Source organism: Aegilops tauschii, chromosome 2, assembly GCF_002575655.3.
Source record: "Aegilops tauschii subsp. strangulata cultivar AL8/78 chromosome 2, Aet v6.0, whole genome shotgun sequence".
NCBI classification, from domain to species: domain Eukaryota; kingdom Viridiplantae; phylum Streptophyta; class Magnoliopsida; order Poales; family Poaceae; genus Aegilops; species Aegilops tauschii.
Window position 1 is genome coordinate 85,356,482 of NC_053036.3, and position 21,029 is coordinate 85,377,510.

Below are 21,029 nucleotides of genomic sequence, written 5' to 3' on the forward strand. Positions count from 1 at the left end.
ATGCTATGAAGAGTAATGATTACAGGGATAACCTCCTCTTAGGACCAAGAATGTCCTTTTCCTGTAAATGTGGACATCTCCTATCACGCGCCTTCAGCGTCGACAAGGTAGGATGGCGCTCACCCGCGCCCCAGGCAGGCTGCAGCCCAACAAAGACAGCTCGCCCGACAGCTCCCCCCCCCCCCCCCGCGCGCACCCCACTCACTCGCCTGTTTGATCGGTTGATCGGTTTTCGAAAAAAATGGTTTAACTGCTGGACCGTTGACTTTCGCCCAATTTTTTTCCCAAAAGAGTTCACAAAAAATAAAAATAAAAGATAATTTGAAAATACTTCATGAAATTCAGAATTTATTAAAAAGGTTTGCGAAATAATAATTGTGGATTTGAACAAAATAGTAAAGTTGGGAAAAATCAAAAATTATCATTGACCATTGACTTATTGTTGACCTGTTTTAAAAAGTTCATGAGTTTGAAAAAGGTCACAAATTTGGTAAAAAAAATCGTACATTTGAGAAAAAGTTCCGAATTTGAAGAAAAGTTCACAATTTTGAGGGGAAAAGTTCACTTGGAAAAAAATCACGAATTTGAAAATTTTCATGTATTTGATGGAGAAGAAGTTCACAAATTTAAGGAAATTTTTTCCCAAAACACAATAAAAATTCATGAATTTGAGGAAAAAGTTCGTGAAAATATTGTAAAATTTGAAGAAAGATTTGAATTTGAACTTTTTCCACACATTTAAAACAAGAAAAAAGAAAAGAAAACAGAGAAGAAAAAAGCTGAATAAAAAATGTCCGGAAAACCAAAAAAGAAAAAGCTGTTGGATAGGATGGTGGACGGGCCCATTCAAAATGTATTAAGGGAGTGTGTGTGTGTGCGCGCGCGCCTCTTTTACTGAAAGTACTGTAACCGGTACAGCGGGCGCCAAATAGGAGTTAGGGTAAATGTGAGTCTAATGGCCAGGAAGTGCTTTTCCTGGATGGGTTATTTTTTCCATTGAAAATTTAAAAGTATACACATAACATATGTGTAGATTATATGCACGAAATTTCAGTAACATATATGATTATATGTGGTGTACAGAAATAAGAAAAATATGTATATTATGTTTTTCTTTAGTTATATTTGGGCAGATTTTTGTCTTTTTGTGTAGTATGCAAATTATCGTATTATTTAATGAAAAAATGCAGATACTTAGAGAACATGCATATGTATTTCTAGAATCGTCTGATATTTTTAAAATTTTAAATAGTATTTCCTTTATCTTAAATGACATGCTCCCTGTATTTATCTCTGGAAACAAGAATTTTATTGATATCCAAGACTTTGCATGAGATAATGCATTAATGCAAAAAGCTCAACATAGTCCAATTATTGCAGCAAAGAAGAAAAATATGGAGGAGAAACAAACAGGCAAATCATGTCACAGAAAGACTACCATCATGTAATCGCCTAATTGACACATCAAAAGAAGATTCCCTATCCCTATCATATCATGTTTGCCTATTTGTTGAATCTTGTAGTCATGGGTTTATGCTATGTTGCACTACTTATTACTATTCCTATGGACACCGCCCGTCGCTTGCCCGAGGAGGTAGGCAAATGGGATGATTTCATGGTTTGTTATTTTTTTCTGATGGATTTTAGTTGAAAGTCACGGTGTAGTTAGGTTGGAAGAAAGTACCAACAGTTTGGTCGAGAGCTTATGGATTTGTAGTTAATGCTTTCACCAAGACTTTCTTGAAGTTTCATCCTCTTATTTTCGAAAGTTCACATGATTTTTTTTTTAACTCCTCTCTAGTTTGTGGAGGTCTCTTTCTCTCTCTAAAGTCCGACATATCTTCCTCTGATTTTAAAACACACAAAAAAGGTTAAATGCTTTTTTAAGTCCATTTTGCACGTTCTTTTCCCGCTATGCAACGTGAGTCTAATATGTAGAGCTAACATTGAGCTAATGGTACCTTTAGAAGAAGATTGACGCAACATGCCCAATCCTGTCACAGTCTAACTATCATTTCCTAGACCTAGAGTAGAGTAGTCCATAGCTCATTCGGCACACCTTATAGCCACAGGCCCTATGCTCACTGTGCTGTCTGTCACGGCCGAACGTGCAATAATCGCCTTTTGGGCTAGCCCGGTCAGCGGATGCACACCATTAACCCTCGGGGCCAATTGGTGCGCGGTGACGTGCGACCGGCGCCGCCTCCGTGTCCACGCAGCAATCATATACGGCGTGTTGACGCCGACGGCGACGATGACCGGATCGGGACGTCGCGTCAGGGTCGAGGCCGCACCGCCCGGCACTGGTGACGACGACGGACGACCCCGGGACCGCCCGGCACTAGCAACGACGACGGGCGGACGACCCCGGGTCACCGGTCACGCCGAGCACTTGCTCGCGCGTCTGAACTGGGCGGCAGTAGGCCGGCTAGCTCCCCTTCAGTGCGAACCCTGTGTATGATCACATGGGAGATGGGATGACGCCGCTGCACCGTTGCCCGACCGAGCGCTCTGTGCACCACGTACGGGATGACGGCGGAATCAGCGTCATGGCGAGGCGGTCTCGGGGTCGGGCCACAGGGGTGGGCGCGAGCAAGCGCGACCCGGAGTGGTTCCTTCTCGCAGGCGACAGCCGTGCCGACGAGCAGGGTGCACGCACCGTGCGTCTCGCACCGGTGCTACATAACAGGGTTTGAATGGCCGTTCCGTAACAAATTCGACGTTTAGTTTTGGTTTCCGCGGTATAATGCTCATGCTAAAGCAACTGTGGCAGAATCACCGTATCAGTCGCCATATAACATGCTTCATACTCCCTCCGTTTCTTAATATAAGTTTTCTTAGACATTTTAATAAGGACTACATATGGATGTCGTGGACGTATTTTGAAGTATAGATTCATTAATTTTGCTTCATATGTGGCATATGTAGTTCATTAGATTTACAAACGGAGGTATTATCTGCTATGCTACGGGTTGTGCACAAATACAGAGTTACCATATGTGCCCTTCATATTATTATTTTTCTTTTTCCATTTTGCAACAACTCAAACATCTACATACTCAATTTGAGGGATAAAACACTAATTTGGGATAAACATTCCATTGCAAAGTGGTTACATAGGGAAAGGAAAGTCGATTAGCGACATTTTTTTAGTAAACTGACGACTTTTTATGCTTTGGGAGAAGCACTAGTTGCCCCCCACCATCTGTGGTGACTGCAGTGCATGGGGCACATGACTATGTCTTCGTCCCAATACTGCTCGTCGTCACCGAGGTCGCACATGACTATGTCTTCGTCCCAATACTGCTCGTCGTCACCGAGGTCGGGGACGGCATTTTCAAGGGGCAAGGCCCAACATGATGCGATTCGTCTCGATGAATGTCACCATTTCCATGGTGAATGTCACCATCTCCAGGTGTTGTCTCTTCACCGCCAAATCCGCTAGTTTCTCCTTGTAACAGAACCACACTACACAGACCCTCTCGGACTTTACCCCCTGCCTGGCAGTGGTGTGCTTGAAGATTTCACCGGGGTGGATGGCTGAGGTGTAGACGGGGTACTGCTCCTCCCATGCATCCTTAACATTGAGGTGTCACATCCCAAAAATTTGCCAATTCTGGAATGTAAATAATTAAATTAGGGTTAATTAAAAATTGCTTGCAGTTGCTTGATCATAGCTAAATTTGACTTCGAGTTCACTGATTTGATTCCGAATTATGACTCAAAACATTTTATAATTATTGAGAATCCTAAAATAATTTTCAAGGAATATCTATATGCCAAAATTGAGCTTAAAAATATGTGCGACATTTATATAATATTACGAGTTGCAAAATAATTTCCCTTAATCCCAAATATGATTTGAAACCCTAAGTTTAATATTAGAATTTATTCGAACAATAAATAATTCTGGAGAATTAATCTAGATCCCAAAATAGGGTGGCAAAATTTGTATTTGGTCTGAAATATAAAATTCCTAGCCCTCAAATATTTATTGACCCTCTTTAGAATTTTTCCCGAAAGATTTGGATCGATTTTGATCATCGGGTCAAATTCAAATTCAAAAGGATAAACGTAGAAAGTTAAAAAGAAAAATAAAGAAAAAGAGAAACCTAATCTAGCCGAAAACCTAAAACTACGCTCGCTGATCAAACAATGGCTCTGAGGGGACCTGCACCTTAGATTGATAAGGGTGGCAATGGAAAAAAATAGAACGTAATTTGGATTGATGATTTCTCTCGTTTCACTAGGGTCTACTTACCTATGATAATAAATCCAAAGAAAATGTCGACAAATTGACAACACCGTCCAATTTAAAGAAAATCAAATGCAAATCTTCACATCACGTCATTATCTTCAACCTCCATTTGGGAATCTCGCACCCACGATCTCGTGCATGACCACACCCATGTCGCACGATCCCCACGCCCCAAGTGCACGCCCGAGCTCCCCCACGTTGCCCTATAAATAGCTCCTGGCCGCCCCCGTCATTTTGCTCATGCTCACGCTCGCTATCACCATCATGACGTTGCTAATTTAACCCATCGCCACCGCTAGTGCCGTCATCAACGGCGATGAATTCAGGTGAGCACAAACCTCCCTCGCCTCGCCGACAACACCACTGTCACCACTGAGCTACAAATGCATCACCCGGATATTGTCCACGACCCCTAGATCGCCCTCAGAGTTAAAAAAAACCGCTAGATCAACTTGCATCCAATAGGAGCGGGACGCAGAGCGGAAGCCCCGACTGGGTTGGCCCATTTTTTGCACGCACTCTAGCATCACACCGTTACTGTAGCGCAAGATCTATATCACATGGTTAAAAACATGATTGTATTTTTGAAAAAAGTGAACATTTTTAAAACGTGATTTTTTGAAGAAAAAAAATAGTGCACATATTCTTATGAGAACAAATTTCCGAATTTTTGAGTATATTTTTTTTTAAAATGATCTTTATATGCTAAACAATTTTTTGAAAACTAGAAATGTTTTCTAAATTTCTAAAAAATTTAGAAACATTAAAAAAATTAAATTGGGAAATTTCCTAGACCGCAAACTAGTTTTGAAAATACTGGACAATATTTAAAAAAATGCGAACACATTTTGAACAATTCCTGTACACATTTTGAATTTTTAACGCATTTTTAAAATGGAATATTTTTTGAAATTCCAAACTATATTTGAAAACATGAATATTTTACAAAAAAATCCAAACATTATTTTGAATTCGCGAACAAAATTTGAAAATTTTGAACGTTCTTTAAAATTTCCAATAATATTTGAAAATGCTGAAAACAAATTAAAATTTCTTAACTAAAGAAAGCAAAAAAGAATAAGAAACAAAAAAGAAACCGAAAAGATCACAAACAACCGGTTCAGGAACCTTCTAGAAGGTTCCCAAAACTAGTAAAAACCCGGGTTGGAACCTTCTCAAAACTGAAGCTAGAATCGCTTTGCATACAGCTAAAATCGGTCGGCACACTTACTTGTTGATCGATCATGCATGTGCATTTTGGTGACTGTTTGTCGCAGTATGCGAGAAATAGGAAAACCTGGGTGTTCGCGCGGCAATATGAAGGCTATTGGGCTTGGGCCTATTTGCTACTTCTCTTCATTGTTGCCTTTCTAAAAAAACTACTTGCTCGAACTTTGTTTGACCGGTTGCATTGGAATTTGTTGACTTCTGTTGACAGCCTAGGACTTGCTGACTGGCTTAGACTTCTGTTGACCAGCCATATAAGACCTCTTCCAATGCAAAGGTGCTTAGATGAGGTGCTAAGTGCATTAAATACCTTAGCAACTCATCTCCCCAATGCATAGGTGCTTACCTTGTTAGTGCTAAGCACACTTTATTTAATGAGTTAGCACCTAAAATCTTTCATGCATTGGTCAAGTTGTTTCATTTAAGTGGTTTGTCTAGGTTCTCGCGCTTGGCATTGGTTTTTTCTGTAGTCACCAAAGTGCTCTCTCCCCTCATTAAATGTTGTGCCATGTCATTTTTTGCTTATGTGGCATGCTTAGCACCTGTCCACCGTTGAGCATTGGGAAGGGCCTAAGAATAATGGGACCCCTAAGCGGGATTATTTACTTTACTTCAACAAAAATAATTTATATTTTTTGCGTGTAACACAAATTATATTATTGAATTTATATTTGAAAGAGCTTTTAATAGTATAATATTTTATGTATAGATAATGTTATTAGTTAAATTTATTGTCAAAGTTTGAGAAAAAAATATGAGGAAAAGTGTAAACGCAAAGGGAAGAAGCAAAGAAGAGTGTCCAAACCCAGTCAGGGCATGGTGCCATTATGAACTCTAGGAGCCAGTTGTTATGAGTATCAACGGTTCGCACCTAATCCCCTGCGTCGCCTGCATCGGGTGACTCGGGGATATGGTGTTGCCGCCTCCTACCCTATCATCCTTGCTTCAGTCTCACTGCCACAAGAGGTGAACCACTGGTGAAGCTTGCGCGGGCGCCTAGGAATGTGGCAGTGGGACACTCCGCTCCCCTGACAACGGCGATTGCTTCACGCCCGACACCCCCTCTCTCTATCGTGTAACACATTATATTGGTCGGCGGCTTTCCCGATGACATCTCCGGCTGGGAGTATCCTCTCTCTGACAACCTTGGCATCAGTGGCGGAGCTAGACAGAATCGGATTGGGGGGGGGGGGGGGGGTGAAAGGTCAAATATGTGTCTTTGGGGGGGGGGGGGGGGCAAAAGCTAAGACGGCTCATACTGGCGATGTTGCGAGATGCAACCGAAAGCTCCATGGCGGATTTTGGCGGGTCTCACTCCGACCAGCTTGCCTTCGGTGATGAGATGGAATCTACAGCAACATCTTGACGCAAAGGGTATGGTTGTGCAGCGATGGCGGTCGGACTTCTAGCCAAACGCATGCAATTGCAGGAATTGTGAAAAAGTTGCGGCGACAACATATCATTGCCCTTGATTTTGGTGTGCTTTTCGAGTACCCGGTCTCAAGCTCTAGGGTGGAAATTGAGGGCTAACCCAAGTTGATTATACCTGGCAATGGTGATGTTTTTGTGCTGTTACCTTGTTGAAGGCATTGCTCCGATATGCTCGAACTTGTTCTTCAGTGTAAAAATCTTGATTCTGGTCTTTGGTGATTGGATTCGGTGACAGTGGCACTTAAGCGCTAGTCCCATGTTGGAGGCATTGTTGTTGAAGAATCTCGTTGTCCTTGTGATGTCAATGGATGATTGGTGTGGATATGATCATTGTAGTAGTTTGTCAATCGCTTTATTTATTTTCTCGCTTAGACATAGCTTTGATCTTATATAGTATGTTTGTTTGTTTTATGTGTGCTGGTGTAGGTTATGTGCATTCTAACTATGAAAAGGACAGATGTGTGTTTATCGTGTTTGTAACCGTTTGATGCTTCATTTCAAGTAATAAAATTTATCCTTCGACAAAGGAGAAAAAAAAAGAAGCCATTTGCCGCGCGGTGACGTGCGACCGGCGCCGCCTCCATATCCACGCAGCAATCATACACAGGTGCGCTGAGACCGACGGCGACGGCGACCGGATTTGGACGCCAGCCGTCAGGGTTGAGGCCACACTGTCGACCGGCACTAGTGATCAGCGACGACCTGTCAGTTTAGCAGTCCGCCTGGCCAAATGCTGACCAAGCTTGTGTCCAAATCATCCATCGTGGTGGCAATCGATCGCCTAATTGCGAGCTTGCTCAACCAAAACCAATGATATTAGCTGGAGCAGCCGCAGCCGCAGCCACCGCAGATTCGCAGTACGTGAGCGGAAAGCTATTCCCACCCACACTACTATACATCGCAAGGGCCAAAATGCACGAGGTGCACATACGCAGCTACGTACATGCGTTGCAGCTAGAGACACCGGTCACACCACCGTCCGGTAATTGGTCCCCTTGTCATTATTATTTTTAGGGCTAATGGCAGGTGCTCTGCCTTTTCATTATAGTTCAGGAATTTACAAAGGAAAAGTCTGAAGCCCTAAGGCAGACAAAAGGATAGAAATACAGCAGATTTACAAAGCTAAGGCCTCACATTGGCCATGTCCAAGTATGCTAAGTCAGACCTGACTAAGCAAGCCACCATATCAGCAGTTGAAGACAGGTTTTGGTATATTCTTCGGTTTCGCTCATTCCAAATATTCCAGGCAAAGTATAGCGCAGCTGCTGCCTTTTTCTGCTGCCCATAGGCAAAACTTCTCCACCAGGTTGCGATGGAGGTGAACGGCAAGGTTGCTTGAAGTTGAATGTTAGGCAGCATGGTGTTGATCTTCTGCCACACTTCCTTTGCAAAAGGGCAGCCACAGATCAGATGAGCGGCAGTCTCAATCGTTTGGTCGCAGAGGGAGCAGGTGTCGTTGTGTTCACATCCTCTCGCGCGAAGACGATCAGCAGTTGGCAGTCTATTTTGAGACAGAAGCCAACCAAAGAATTTGATCTTTCCCTCCACCTTTGCTTTCCAAAGGGCATTCAGCTCAGGCTTCGCAATGGTTCCGATGAATTGGGCATCATAAGCAGTGGCAGCAGTGTATGATTTGCTGTCGTTCCATTTCCACTCAATGTCATCTGGTTGATCCGAGAGGTTAACCCCTTGTATCCGGTGCCAAAGGTCAATGAAACTGATCAGATCCTCAGTGGTGCTAAGTTGCTCGATTCCTTTCATCCAGCGGCCTCGATGGAGAGCAGCCGCCACCGAGGCATTTTCCCGCCTTGCAAGCTTATGTAGGTTTGGGGCGATGTCCTTAGGTGCAGAACCATTTAGCCATGAGCTACTCCAGAATTTAGCACTTTGACCGTCACCAAGCTTGACAGTTGTGGAGGCGTTGAACAGTTGCATGTCAGTGCTAGTGCATGGAATTTGCAATCCAACCCAAGGCCTGTTGGGGTATTTCCAGGAGTACCAAGCCCACCTTAATCTCAAAGATCTGTTGTAGAACGCTAGGTTTTTTATTCCAAGGCCCCCAAGCTTTTTGGGGGAGCATACTTGTTGCCAATTGACTGCATAGTGGCCTCCTTTGGCCTCTTCTTCTCCTTTCCAAAGAAAACTTCTTCGGAGCTTGTCAATCCTCTTTACAACCCACTTGGTTGGAGCAAAAATTGTCAGATAGTACGTGGTCAAGGAGGTTAACACCGAGTTGATGAGAGCCAGCCGTCCCATCCTGTTAAGTAATTTTCCCTTCCAGCCCGCAAGCTTTGCTGCGATTTTATCAATGAGCACTTGAAAATCCACCCTCCGAAGCTTGCGAATGCTCAGAGGCATCCCAAGGTACTTGCACGGGAGGGAGCTTATTTCGCCCTCAAACTCAGCTAGAACCTCCTCAATCACATGGTCCTCACATGCAATTGGGTATGCTGCTGATTTGCTGAAATTTGTGCAGAGGCCGGAGATCTTGCCAAAGGCTGCAAGGATGGATTGAAGAGCAGCCACTTCAGCTCGGACAGGATTCATGAATAGGGCAGCATCGTCTGCGTAAAGACTGACTCTGACTGAGGCACTGTGATGATTGATTGGACTAAGAATATGTTTCCCCTTGTCATTATTATTTGGCTGAATGGGTGAACACCTCTGGTCTTCTAGATGGTTATGACTGATCACGACGCCGCTGAGGCTGACCGATTAAGACTCATCCATATCATCCGTGTGTGATTATATCAAGACAAGACACGGCAGGCTCGTTCTTTCATTAAGCAGAGGCAACCGTGCGTGAGAAGATCTTTCTTCTGGCGATGAGATGGGTCTTCTCAACTTTCAATAGTGGATCGGTCAAATCGACGTCGTCTGCGCACAATCCACGATTTGTACCGACAAGACCACCTAAGATTCCTTCCTAACCCAACGAACGAGTGCTTATTAGTTTCTTGACAGCGGCGTCTGCGATGAAATTAAGTGCACGATTGGTTTAACTAAATCGATGGGTTCCGATGAAGAAACCATCAACCTCAACCTTTATCTCATCGACGACATGCAAAGTGGTCTTTGACAAAACACTATAATTGGCCGTGCGCTGCGACAAGGCACACATGTTTTTTGATCGATTTATCAAAGAAAAGATGGTTCTTAAGGAAAACCGGTGGGGGGGGGGGGGGGGGGGGGGGGGGGGGGGGGGGGGACGATAAAATCGAAAACGTAGGTGGTGTGGAAGGAAAAAGAACCGCATAACCTTGCGTGTGTTTTCAAGTACGAGAGACTTGCAAGTTGCAACTTCACTGTTCCCTTCTCTCTCGAGGACCAGACTAACAGCAAGTGGCCGGGGATCAACGGAGGAAATTCATTAGCATGAAAGCATGTGCCTAGTGGACGCATGGACGGATCCAATGGATGATCTATCTTGTATCGGATGAGAACCGTGTGCCACCGGCGGGCTCCTACCTGTCACCATTTATCCCACGTCCAAATTCAATTGGTAGCCTCCGGGTTCCCGCCCTATAAATACCAGGCCAGATCGACGCAGACGTCCGCCGTCCTCAGTGCAGTCCAGCGTGCTCTAGCTCGCTCCGACGACCGTCCGATCGTACAGTGCTGGCGCGCGCCATGAAGAGCACAGTGGTGGCACTCTTGCTGCTGGTGGCGGTGCAATGCCTCGCGCTGGGCCCCGGCACGACGGCGGCGGCGAAGCCGCGGCGCACGCGGCAGGGCGACTACCTGAACCGGCTGCGCGGGTCGCCGTCTTCCCGCGTGTCCTGGGAGTCGCTGGCGGCCGTGGAGGAGGAGGAGACGACGACGAAAGCGACGGGTAGACCCGCGCCGGCGGCGGCTGCGGCGGAGGCCGGGCGCAAGGAGGCCGACCGCGTGGAGGCGCTGCCCGGGCAGCCGAGCGGCGTGGACTTCTCACAGTACGCCGGGTACGTGACGGTGGACCCGGCGGCCGGGCGCGCGCTGTTCTACTACCTCGCCGAGGCCGTCGGCGGCAACGGTGACGGGTCGTCGTCCAAGGGCAAGCCGCTCCTGCTCTGGCTCAACGGCGGCCCGGGGTGCTCGTCGCTGGGGTACGGCGCCATGGAGGAGCTCGGCCCGTTTCGCGTCATGAGCGACGGCAAGACGCTCTACCGCAACCCCTACTCCTGGAACCACGGTACGCAGTCACCACGCTCTCGAGTTCTCCGGCCTGAAAGCCATTGAGGAGCTGACAAGTGATCGACCGGGCAATTAATATATGGTGCAGCGGCGAACGTGCTGTTCCTGGAGAGCCCGGCGGGGGTGGGGTACTCGTACTCGAACACGACGGCGGACTACGGCCGGAGCGGGGACAACCGGACGGCGGAGGACGCGTACCTGTTCCTGGCTAACTGGATGGAGCGGTTCCCGGAGTACAAGGGCCGCGAGTTCTACATCACCGGCGAGAGCTACGCCGGCCACTACGTGCCGCAGCTGGCCCACGCCATCCTCCGCCACGCCTCCCCGGCCATCAACCTCAAAGGCATCATGGTAAGAGAGTAGTTAATTAATGGCATAATCCGGCCGGCCACACACCTCAGTCCTGTCACTCCTGACGACGGCCGGTTTGGGTGGGACGTGTGGTGTGAAACAGATTGGGAACGCGGTGATCAACGACTGGACGGACAGCAAGGGCATGTACGACTTTTTCTGGACGCACGCGCTCATCTCCGACGAGACGGCCGCCGGCATCAACAAGAACTGCAACTTCACGGCCGCCGGCGCCGGCGCGGCGCCCAGCGCGCTCTGCTACGACGCGTCGGACGAGGCCAGCGAGAGCCTCCGGGACATCGACATCTACAACATCTACGCGCCCAACTGCCAGTCGGAGAAGCTCGTCACACCGCCCATCGCCCCCTCGGTACGTACGTACGTGACACCACAGCCGGTACAGTGGCAGCACCGTACTGCCAGTGCTAAGTGCTGAATGATCGATGAGGCTAGTTCGTTAGATCATCATAGGGATGTTGATTGGTTTTAGTAATGAAGTTTGCTTGGGTTCTACGTGTGGCCAGATCGACAACTTTGACCCGTGCACGGACTACTACGTGGAAGCGTACCTCAACCGCCCGGACGTGCAGAAGGCGATGCACGCCAACGTCACCCGCCTCGACCACCCCTGGTCAGCCTGCAGGTATGTATGCCACCTACATACACTACACCCATCCTACTCGCCCCACCATGCATCTCACACAGTACAATTCAGAGACCTGGAGACTCCTCTCTGATTTATTTACGTAAACTCGGGGGCGATCCGATCTTTCGCCGCCCGCCTCCGCTCACCCCCCTTCCGTCCCTCGCCGCCGCCGGAGACGGCCGCCGGCAAAGCCCGCGCGGACGCCGGGGAAGGTGGCGGCGGGGATCTCGGCGCCCGGATCGATCCCGTCGGCCTGCGGGCCGGAGTATCGCATCGGCGGCCTGCGGATCCTTGGGTGGCGACCCTATCAGCGAGGCGGCGTCGTCCATCGGCTGGAGACGTCTGCAGGCGACGCTGGCCAGCGTACTCGGCCGTGCGGGTGGCGGGTCGTTGGTGGAGTCCGGCCATGGCGCGGTTCTCCGTTGCGTCAGATCTGGAGGTTCCCCTTTCTCCTGCTGCCTCTATCGTCGTCCCGGTGGTTTGCGGCTGCAGGCTCCGGTGGTGGTGAGCCTTGGTGGTGTACTTTGGGTCCAGGGGAAACCTTGGCCAGTCTAGCTGGCCCGGCGGCGGCGACGCCCATGGGCGCCGCTTTCCTTCATGAAGGCGCAGCTGAGGGCCCAATCTACCTACCCCGATCCCCGGCCGGGTGAAAACCTTCAATCCTTTTCGGATCTGGCGGCAGCGGCGCTTTTTGCGTCGTGACCTTCCTGGAGGTGTCGTCAGGGGCACTGAGGCTCGGTTGGGAGTGCAGAGGATCTACAGGTGGAGGGGATAGGACCAGTGGTAGCAGGTGGTGTTCGCGAAGGAGGAGCGGCGTTGCATCTGACACGTCGACAATGGGGGGTCTCAGCGGCATGGAGCAGCGGGGTCTTGCTGCTGGGCATGTGTTGATGGACGAGCGCAGGATGGTGGCGTTGTCTGGCGTCGTGGTGGCGTGGACGACAGCTAGACCGGGCAAGGTAGATGCAGCAGTACAACTCTGAAGATGGATTGATGGCAGGTGGCTGCGGCGGCCTCATACCCGGCAGGCGTCCTGGTTGAGGAGTGCGCCGGCGGCCGTCGCTTGCATCATCCCTTAGGCAACGGCGGCACAAGTGTGTGTTAGTGATGATCTGAGAGCACAGTGCGGCGCACAATCAAGCTGAGACCGGCCGATGGAGGAAACCCAATCAGGGGTCGACATGGCACTCCATTATTGGGGTTTCTTTTGTGCGACATGCCTCAACTACTAAGTACTAACCGGGTCGTTTGCTTTAGCGTGCTGCACAACCTGGAGGAGGAGGCAATCATATATCGATTGATTCCAATGAACCCTTGCTCACGCTAGACACACACCACACTAATCAATACCCTCGCACGAAAAGCGTTCATCTGCCAGACCAGTTTAGAGTTTAGACCAACACTTTGTCCTACCAATATCCTACGCTACGCTACAAAATCTAGATGATCCAGTAACTATATATTGTGTGTATGCCCCCCCGGCGTGCATGGACGGTGTAGTAGGTAGGTAGGTGCATCACAAGAAAGTAGATGCAAACTTGTAAGCAATGTGGTAATTTAATACCAGCATGCAGCAAAGGCTGGTTGGTTGCTCAAACTTGCCGCACATGATCTAGATGTAGATCAGCGAGTTTGCGTCCAAATTCCTGGAGATTAGTGCTTTCGCCGTGAGGCAATTCTCTTCGAGTTGTAATAATAAACAAGTGAGAAGATAGGGCATGCGTGGTACGAGCTCCATCTGAGTATTCTAGTTAATATTGCGTGTTCTCGAGGAAAGATACGCTCATACCAACATCTGACGGTGTTATCACCTGCATCGTCTGATCATTTAGTTTTCTTCCTATATTCATGGCGTGATCCCAGTGCACATGGCGAACTGCAACTACCACCATATGTTCTTGCTTTCTTTAAGTCTGTGCACATGCTTTTGCGCAACATGCGGTTGAATTATTAGGGATTCTGTTTTCATCTTGCTAGTTGCCCATGCGGATGACTGGGTGTCCCATGTGCAATCACATCCTTTCAATCTATATCACATTTTTTTTTTCTTCTTCTTCGGACCATGGCGTAATTCGCAAAATACTCCATCCTATTTTGTTTTCAGTGACGTCTTGACACGCTGGGTCGACAGCGCCAAAACAGTCCTGCCTATTATCCGGGAGCTGATGAAGAACAACATCAGAGTCTGGGTTTACAGGTGTGCATCACGAGCATTTTCAGATTACTAGTTATCTAAATGATCTTATATTTCTTTACAGAGGGAGTACTACTTAATTAGAGTCTGTGATGCGACATTCCAGAATAGAAGTGAAATGCTGAAAATAATGGCCACTGACCTTTTGTTTGCAGTGGAGACACTGACGGGAGAGTGCCCGTCACTTCCAGTAGACTCTCTGTCAACCAGCTCCAGCTCCCAGTGGCGGCAAAATGGAGGCCATGGTTCAGCAGCACCAAGGTGCTCACTTGCACTCTCCTCTTCCCTTCCCAAGTCTGTTCACTGCAACAAGCTAACAAACAAGTTGCGGTGAACTTTCATAACTCAGTTGCTAAAGAAGTGCACGGAAATGGTTCGAAACCGATGATAAACTCGGGAGAATCTTAAAACTTGAAGCTGTCACATCATGATTATTACCTGCTTTTGCTCGGACTCGGTAAATATAATGATCTGTTCGATCTTATGAATGCAGGGTGCCGGAGAGGTGGGTGGATACATTGTGCAGTACAAGGGTGATCTCAGCTTGGTAACTGTCAGAGGAGCAGGCCATGAGGTCCCCAGCTACCAGCCGCGGCAAGCCCTTGTGCTTGTCCAGAATTTCCTCACAGGCAAAGCTCTCCCTGACTGCAAAGAATGCGAACAAGATTAGCAAAAGAAAAGAAGTTTTTACACTAAAAATAGCACACCAGCAGCTTCGCAGGTTGTATCATTTGATTCAGTACAAGAAACAAACAAAATCAAGTAAAGTTAGACACAGAAAGCCATCAACCCTTGCGCTCCGCAGACCCTGTAACTGAAGGTCAGCAAATGCTTCCATATAGATAGGAAACTGTATGGTGTAATCCGTTAAGTCTGAAGATCTATGCCAAAATGGCATGTTGCAATACTGGTGCCACCAAAGGATGCTGCACCTCCTTGTGTTACAGTGACTTACCAGGAGAATGAAATTTATATGTTGGTCCCAAACCAGGGGATACTGTAAACTCTGTAATCACAAGCTGCATGGTTTCAGTTGCTGTATCAATTTCATTCAGTACAAGAAATAAGAAAAATCAAGTGAAGTAAGATATAGAAAGCCATCAAAGTATCAAACCACATGTTTCGCAGATCATGCAACTGCAGGCCTGCAAAATGGTTTCACATAGATATAAAGTATGTATGATGTAATTTATCGCCTGAACAGTGATTGCCAAACTCGCATGCCGAAAAGCTGGGGCCTCCATGTGTTACAATGACTAACCAGGAGAATGAAACTTACATCTTGGTAACAAAGAATCGACACTACAAAGTCTGAATATTTGCCTTACATGTGCTAAGAAGCATAACAAAAGCACAGCAACTTGCAATCTGACTACGCCTCACATATCTCAAGGCATGAGCAACAAGATTTTTTTGCAGAAACAGTAGATACCTAGAAACCCAGAACATACCACATGAATATACTCCTTCAACAAACTGATAGTGTTTTTACTTCCACGCAAACAAAAATACAATCAACAAATAATGGCAATTTCTTTCCTATTCCACAGAGAATGAAACTGGGACAAATTCTGTTCCTCAAATGTGCCAAACAATCATATCCTCCTTCCAGCACCGCATTACAACCAGTGGTAACACAATATAATAACTTGATGATTCTTACAAGATCACTGAAAAAAATTATACTCGTGCAAAGGCACACTTTCTATTTTTGGATGGCCATAATGGTGGCAGCATCACGCTGTTTGATCTTGTAAGGATCACAACAATGCACAAATATTGTGAGATGAATTATCCTACAGCTCACTCGGAATCTTGCAACTTCAAGTGGCTTAACGTTGGAGAATCTATCCCTGTTAATTCTTGGCCCTTTTTGCAGACATAAATATAATGAGAGTCAGGATCCTCCAGAACAAAGCCCTCAGGCAATCTACCACTCTCAGTAAGTGGAACAGGGTCGAAGACAGATCTTCTTATGTTTCCCTTGAATCCAGGTCTTGCTGCAATGCATTAAAAAATGATCATGCTAAAGTTCTGTTCTAATCTTATAAGTAAAGTTCTTACTAACTACACTACTGAGAAATTCAGTGGTGTTGACTACACAAGTTAAAGCTCGAATGTACACAAAACGTGGGGCAAACCCTATTCATGAGCAAGCAAACAGATATTCTATTTTTATTAAGCAGGGAAAGTTTCAACATTGCGGACCAAAATTGAACGTATATGCGAATTGACATAATACTAATACGTACGCAGAATGTACAGTACAATTTTCCAACTGCATACTGGTTGGTTCAGGTGAGGAATTCGCGCTGATGGATCACCATAAGTTATCTAGCAGTTCAGAAACAAAAATTGATCGTTATAATCAGTGGCAGGAAATGACATATTAAATCTGCACTATGAAGAAACTTATTCAAACTCGTACCAACATAAAGACTCCCCCTGGTTTAAGTAGCCTACAATCAGAAGATACACTGATAAGAATGCAGGAATGCTGAACTTAACAATATAGAGGTGTAAATGAGGCTGTATGTGATGCTTCAATGGGGGTCAAAGTATTAAGAACCTGTCCACTTCCAGGACCATCTGAGCTGCGCTGAGAGGAGCCTCCACACCACACTGGAAGCAGAAAGACCGCGATGTTGAAGTAGTACCAAATTAAGGAAAAGAAACAATGACAGAATGCTACCTACTTACCATCAAAGAGTCCAAAGTACCTTTAAGAAATGCACAAAAAGAACAAAAGACATTAAGCAAAGTGTTGTCAATAGACTCAATACTTTTTAGAAAGCCACTGTAGCATGAAGAAACTCACACCTTTATCAATGGCACAATCAAATGATTCGTCAGAGAATTTACTCATATCTCTAACATCCATTTGCATGTCTACAGCTCATAAGGAAATCAACAGACACTAGATTGCACTTCCCGGACAAAGAGGGAATGTAAAATATTTAAGGATACATTGTAGCTGTGGAAGATCGAAGTACTTCTTCCTCATCATCTCAATTAAAACCGAAGAAATGTCAATGTTTATTATCTCCATGTAGCCATCAGCGGCCATATCCTCTGACATAACTACGAACAGCAGAGCACGGGGAGAAAATTTAAAATTAGCACAGGGAGTGTAATCATCGAGCCTAGATTCAGAAGCGCATCCTAAACTCTATCAAGATCAGCCCATCGAGGGTGCAAAACCCAACCCCTAGTGTGTATGCATAAGCATTGAAATATCTGTAACGAAACTATGACTAATGTGACACAATAGGACACAACGTTCATACAAGTAGTGAAAATCAAATGTGGAACCAAGTGCATAAGCATTTAACGCGTCGATGCAGCACAGATGGTTTGCACCATAATACTAAAATCCCAGAGCAACTTTGAGTTACTGGGCAACAAGTGGAACCAAGGTTGGTTCCGGTTTGGATTATCATACAGAGGTGTGCTGGTTCCAGAATTCAGATGTTTGGTTGCAAGTCCCTCTGAAAAATTAACTTACACACTGTGCATGCCCCACTGATTTTGTGTGGCATCAACATCACAACCCTATCAATTCACAGATTGCCTAACTGTAGACCATAGCACATTATCCCATCCAGAGTATAATTATCAGATTATTACTGGAAGTGATACATGTCAGCCTGTGGACTGATAGAACGACATTATCTGATTGCCATGTTGTTATATACTAATAGATGCAGCTAGCCGAGGAGCTATCCAGAGACTATTGCCGTGACAGCAATTTCGATCCCAACAGACGCTGACAGTGCTCTGTGCAAGCAGCTAATCCAAAAGATCGCTCGCTCACTCGCTGGTCTGTGCCAATCACCCCCATTCACAAATCACAATCAAGCACCTATTTGAACAGAGCCTGAAAAGGCGGAGAGGAAAAGGAAAGGAAATTTCTACTTCTGGAAACGAGAGACGAATGCGCGAGTACCGCCACGACGAGCGCAACCAACACGCCGGCTACTCCAGTTCGAACACTAGGCGAGCGCAGTCTCGTCTCAACGGAGCAATCAAGGCAACCGGCAGGAGGAGAGCGGAAGAGGGAGGGGGGAGGACGTACGCGCGGAGCCGCAGCCGATCATGAGGAGGCGCGAGTCCGGCGGCACGGAGCGGCGGACGAAGGGGCGCAGCGCGGCGTAGCGCTGGTACCAGTCGTAGGGCGCGCCGCCCTCCTCCACGTAGCGCGCGTCCCAGTACCCCGCCTCCCCGTAGCTGAACACCGTGCCGCCGCCAACGCCGCCGCCGCTCCTGGCGCCCCCCTCCTCCTCCTCCTCCGCCCCGCGAGGCGACAGCGGCGGCGACGACGACGACATCGCCCGGGGACGGAGCGAGGCGCGGGCGAGCGAGCGAGCGGGTCGAGGGAGGTGGGGGTGGATAGAGGGAGAGGAGAGCGTATTAGGTGAGCTGGGCTGGGGGGAGTGGGAGGAGCATCGGCATCGGTACCGGTGTGCCCGAGCTTGGGACCAGCCGCCACCACTCCACACGTCGCCGTCGTCGCCAGCCGATGCGCATTTTATTTTCCCAATTGCGTCTCGAAATCTCTCCGTTTCCTTCTCATTTGCTGACTTTTCCGATGGTCTCGTTTTCGGTGGCTGTTACCGCGATTTTGTGGCTCGAATTTTCTCCCACATTTTCGGTGACTGACTTTAAATCGGTGATGTCCGGCCGTGTTAATGTCTACTCGGCAGCGACTGCACCTTGTTTTTCTTCCATTAAAAAAAGATGCGGCTAGGTCTTAGTCAAGACATACTCCCTTTGTAAAGTAGTGATCTAAACGTTTTTATATTAGTTTACGGAGGGAGTAGTATATAAGAAAGAGAGAAAAATTAAGAATAAAATTTTGCACTGATCTTCATGCAAGATCAAAGGCATGCAACATCAATTGAGACTTAGCAAAACTGTTAAAAAATATATAATTGTTGTTTTTACACGTAGGAAGTATTTATACCACTCAAATTCAAGATTTGAATAATAATGGTGAGACTTGGAGTAAGCATTAGTGAACACGATGCAATTGAGAGACATGACGTGAGCGGCGGTGGCGAGGCTCAGGGAAATCGACACTCTCGTTGTCGTTGGGCGTGCGGATGATGTCCAGGAGATGCGTAGGTCGTCGTGGAATGCAATCGTGGTGGCGGCTGGTCGAATGGGTCGATGAGCTCGTCGAAAATGTGTAGGCGATCTAACGACAGTGGCGGAGTTGGACGTGGTGCGGCCTGGTGGCACTCCCGTGGTATTGAGTGGGGGTTTCGAGAGAGGGCGCCGGAGTATTTAAAGGACAGGGCCGGAGGGCTTGGGTGTGGCCGAGTCGTGCGATACGTGCGACGTGGGCGGAAGCGGCCGGGTGGGTCCAGCGTGTCGGTGAGAGAGAGAAGCGTCCGGGGCTAGATGGGTTGCGGGCGAGCGTAGGTTTAGTTGGGCTGGCCTCGCAGGTTTTCTTTTCTTTTCTGGTTTTCTCTGTAAATTCAATTTTATTTTGATTTTTCTTCAAATAGCAAACTTGTTCAAAATTATTTTTGGAATATTTGTGACCGGGTGAACATTGGGGGGGGGGGGGGGGGGGTTCTGACAACTATTTTCTGCCACTTCTTTATGGGCTTTTTAATAGTTCATATTTGATTATTTTTTCTTCTGTTTTCCTATTTCTCCTTTTCACCCAGGAATTACTTATAGTTTGAATTGCCCAATTCAACTACTTCAAACCTTTGATCACTCAAGAGAAATAGGGCAAATATTAATCTTAGGAAATTACTTTCTTGCCCCTTTATGCAATTTTGGAAAACTTTATGCGGGGGGAATCATTATGGCCACTAATTAAACCCCAGCTTGACTAAGGGTTTAAGAAATGGTCAAGTTTGATTCTCAAATTCCAAATATGCAGTGAAATTATGAATACAATTCTTCTAATTGCACATAGTAAAATTAGGGAAAAAATTGGGATGTGACAGCACAAAGCGAAGGTAAACAGTATGAAAATCACTTTTTTCTTGTTATTATAATCCAAACCTTTCTAATTTGTTGAAAAGGAGAGCAGACTCAATGTATAGTTCAAAATGTGCTAAAAAATAACTTTACAGGTATATGGAGAGAGGCGTTTTGGAGGCTGAGCTCCATGGAGGCCTTTATTTTTGAAAAATTCTAATTCAAACTTGTATAGTTCAAAAAATTCTGAACAAAAAATATGCGTGTATGTAAGGATGAAATACCTTGAGTTGCGACCTGTACAAAAAAGACAAATTCATGGCCTAGGAGGATGAATAGTATCATGTGTTAAGCAGTCCCAGATTTGTCTTTTTTGCACAGCCCTCATTTCAATGTATTTTGAGATGAAAATTTACACACATGTGTGTTATGCCTTCATTTCTATCTGTATTTGTTTCCAGAATTTTTTGAAATGTAAAAATACGAATTCTGATGAAATTTCAAATTTGAATTTGGAGGCCTCACTGGAGCCCGAGCTCCAAAAGGGATTTCCGCAGGTGTATGACATTATAAAATCACATGAGTGGTTGTTTATTCAACATAATATTGGTAGTTTCACCCTTTTTCTTGTAGCCAGTTGTCTCTAGTAAGAGTTTTACTGTTAGAGAAATGCCTGGGACAAACCTGAAAACTTGGAGCCATAGACCTACTAGCTGACCAGCAGGACAACGATGAACATCATTATTAGAAAGTACTTCGCTTGAAAAACATTCTTATATTATGAGACGGAGGGAATATTTCTAGCTGAAATA

At 46.5% G+C, this 21,029-nt stretch overlaps 2 protein-coding genes across 2 annotated transcripts; one reads left to right on the forward strand and one right to left on the reverse strand.

The window, feature by feature from the left end:
* The first annotated feature begins 10,205 nt into the window (after window positions 1-10,205).
* On the forward strand, window positions 10,206-15,284 carry LOC109758058 (serine carboxypeptidase II-3). Its single transcript, XM_020316895.4, has 7 exons — window positions 10,206-11,087; window positions 11,178-11,440; window positions 11,544-11,810; window positions 11,965-12,083; window positions 14,191-14,283; window positions 14,436-14,541; window positions 14,774-15,284. Exons 1-7 carry the CDS (start codon window positions 10,547-10,549, stop codon window positions 14,948-14,950), a joined length of 1,566 nt encoding a protein of 521 aa, XP_020172484.1. The 5' UTR covers window positions 10,206-10,546; the 3' UTR covers window positions 14,951-15,284.
* A 518-nt stretch (window positions 15,285-15,802) lies between these two features.
* Window positions 15,803-18,722, reverse strand: LOC109758059 (uncharacterized). Its single transcript, XM_020316896.4, has 8 exons — window positions 18,356-18,722; window positions 17,248-17,361; window positions 17,101-17,169; window positions 16,981-17,000; window positions 16,850-16,902; window positions 16,709-16,739; window positions 16,533-16,614; window positions 15,803-16,280 (listed from the first exon to the last, which is right to left on the reverse strand). The coding sequence occupies exons 1-8, from the start codon at window positions 18,606-18,608 to the stop codon at window positions 16,084-16,086; spliced, it is 819 nt and encodes a 272-aa protein (XP_020172485.1). The 5' UTR covers window positions 18,609-18,722; the 3' UTR covers window positions 15,803-16,083.
* Between the last annotated feature and the right edge of the window lie 2,307 nt (window positions 18,723-21,029).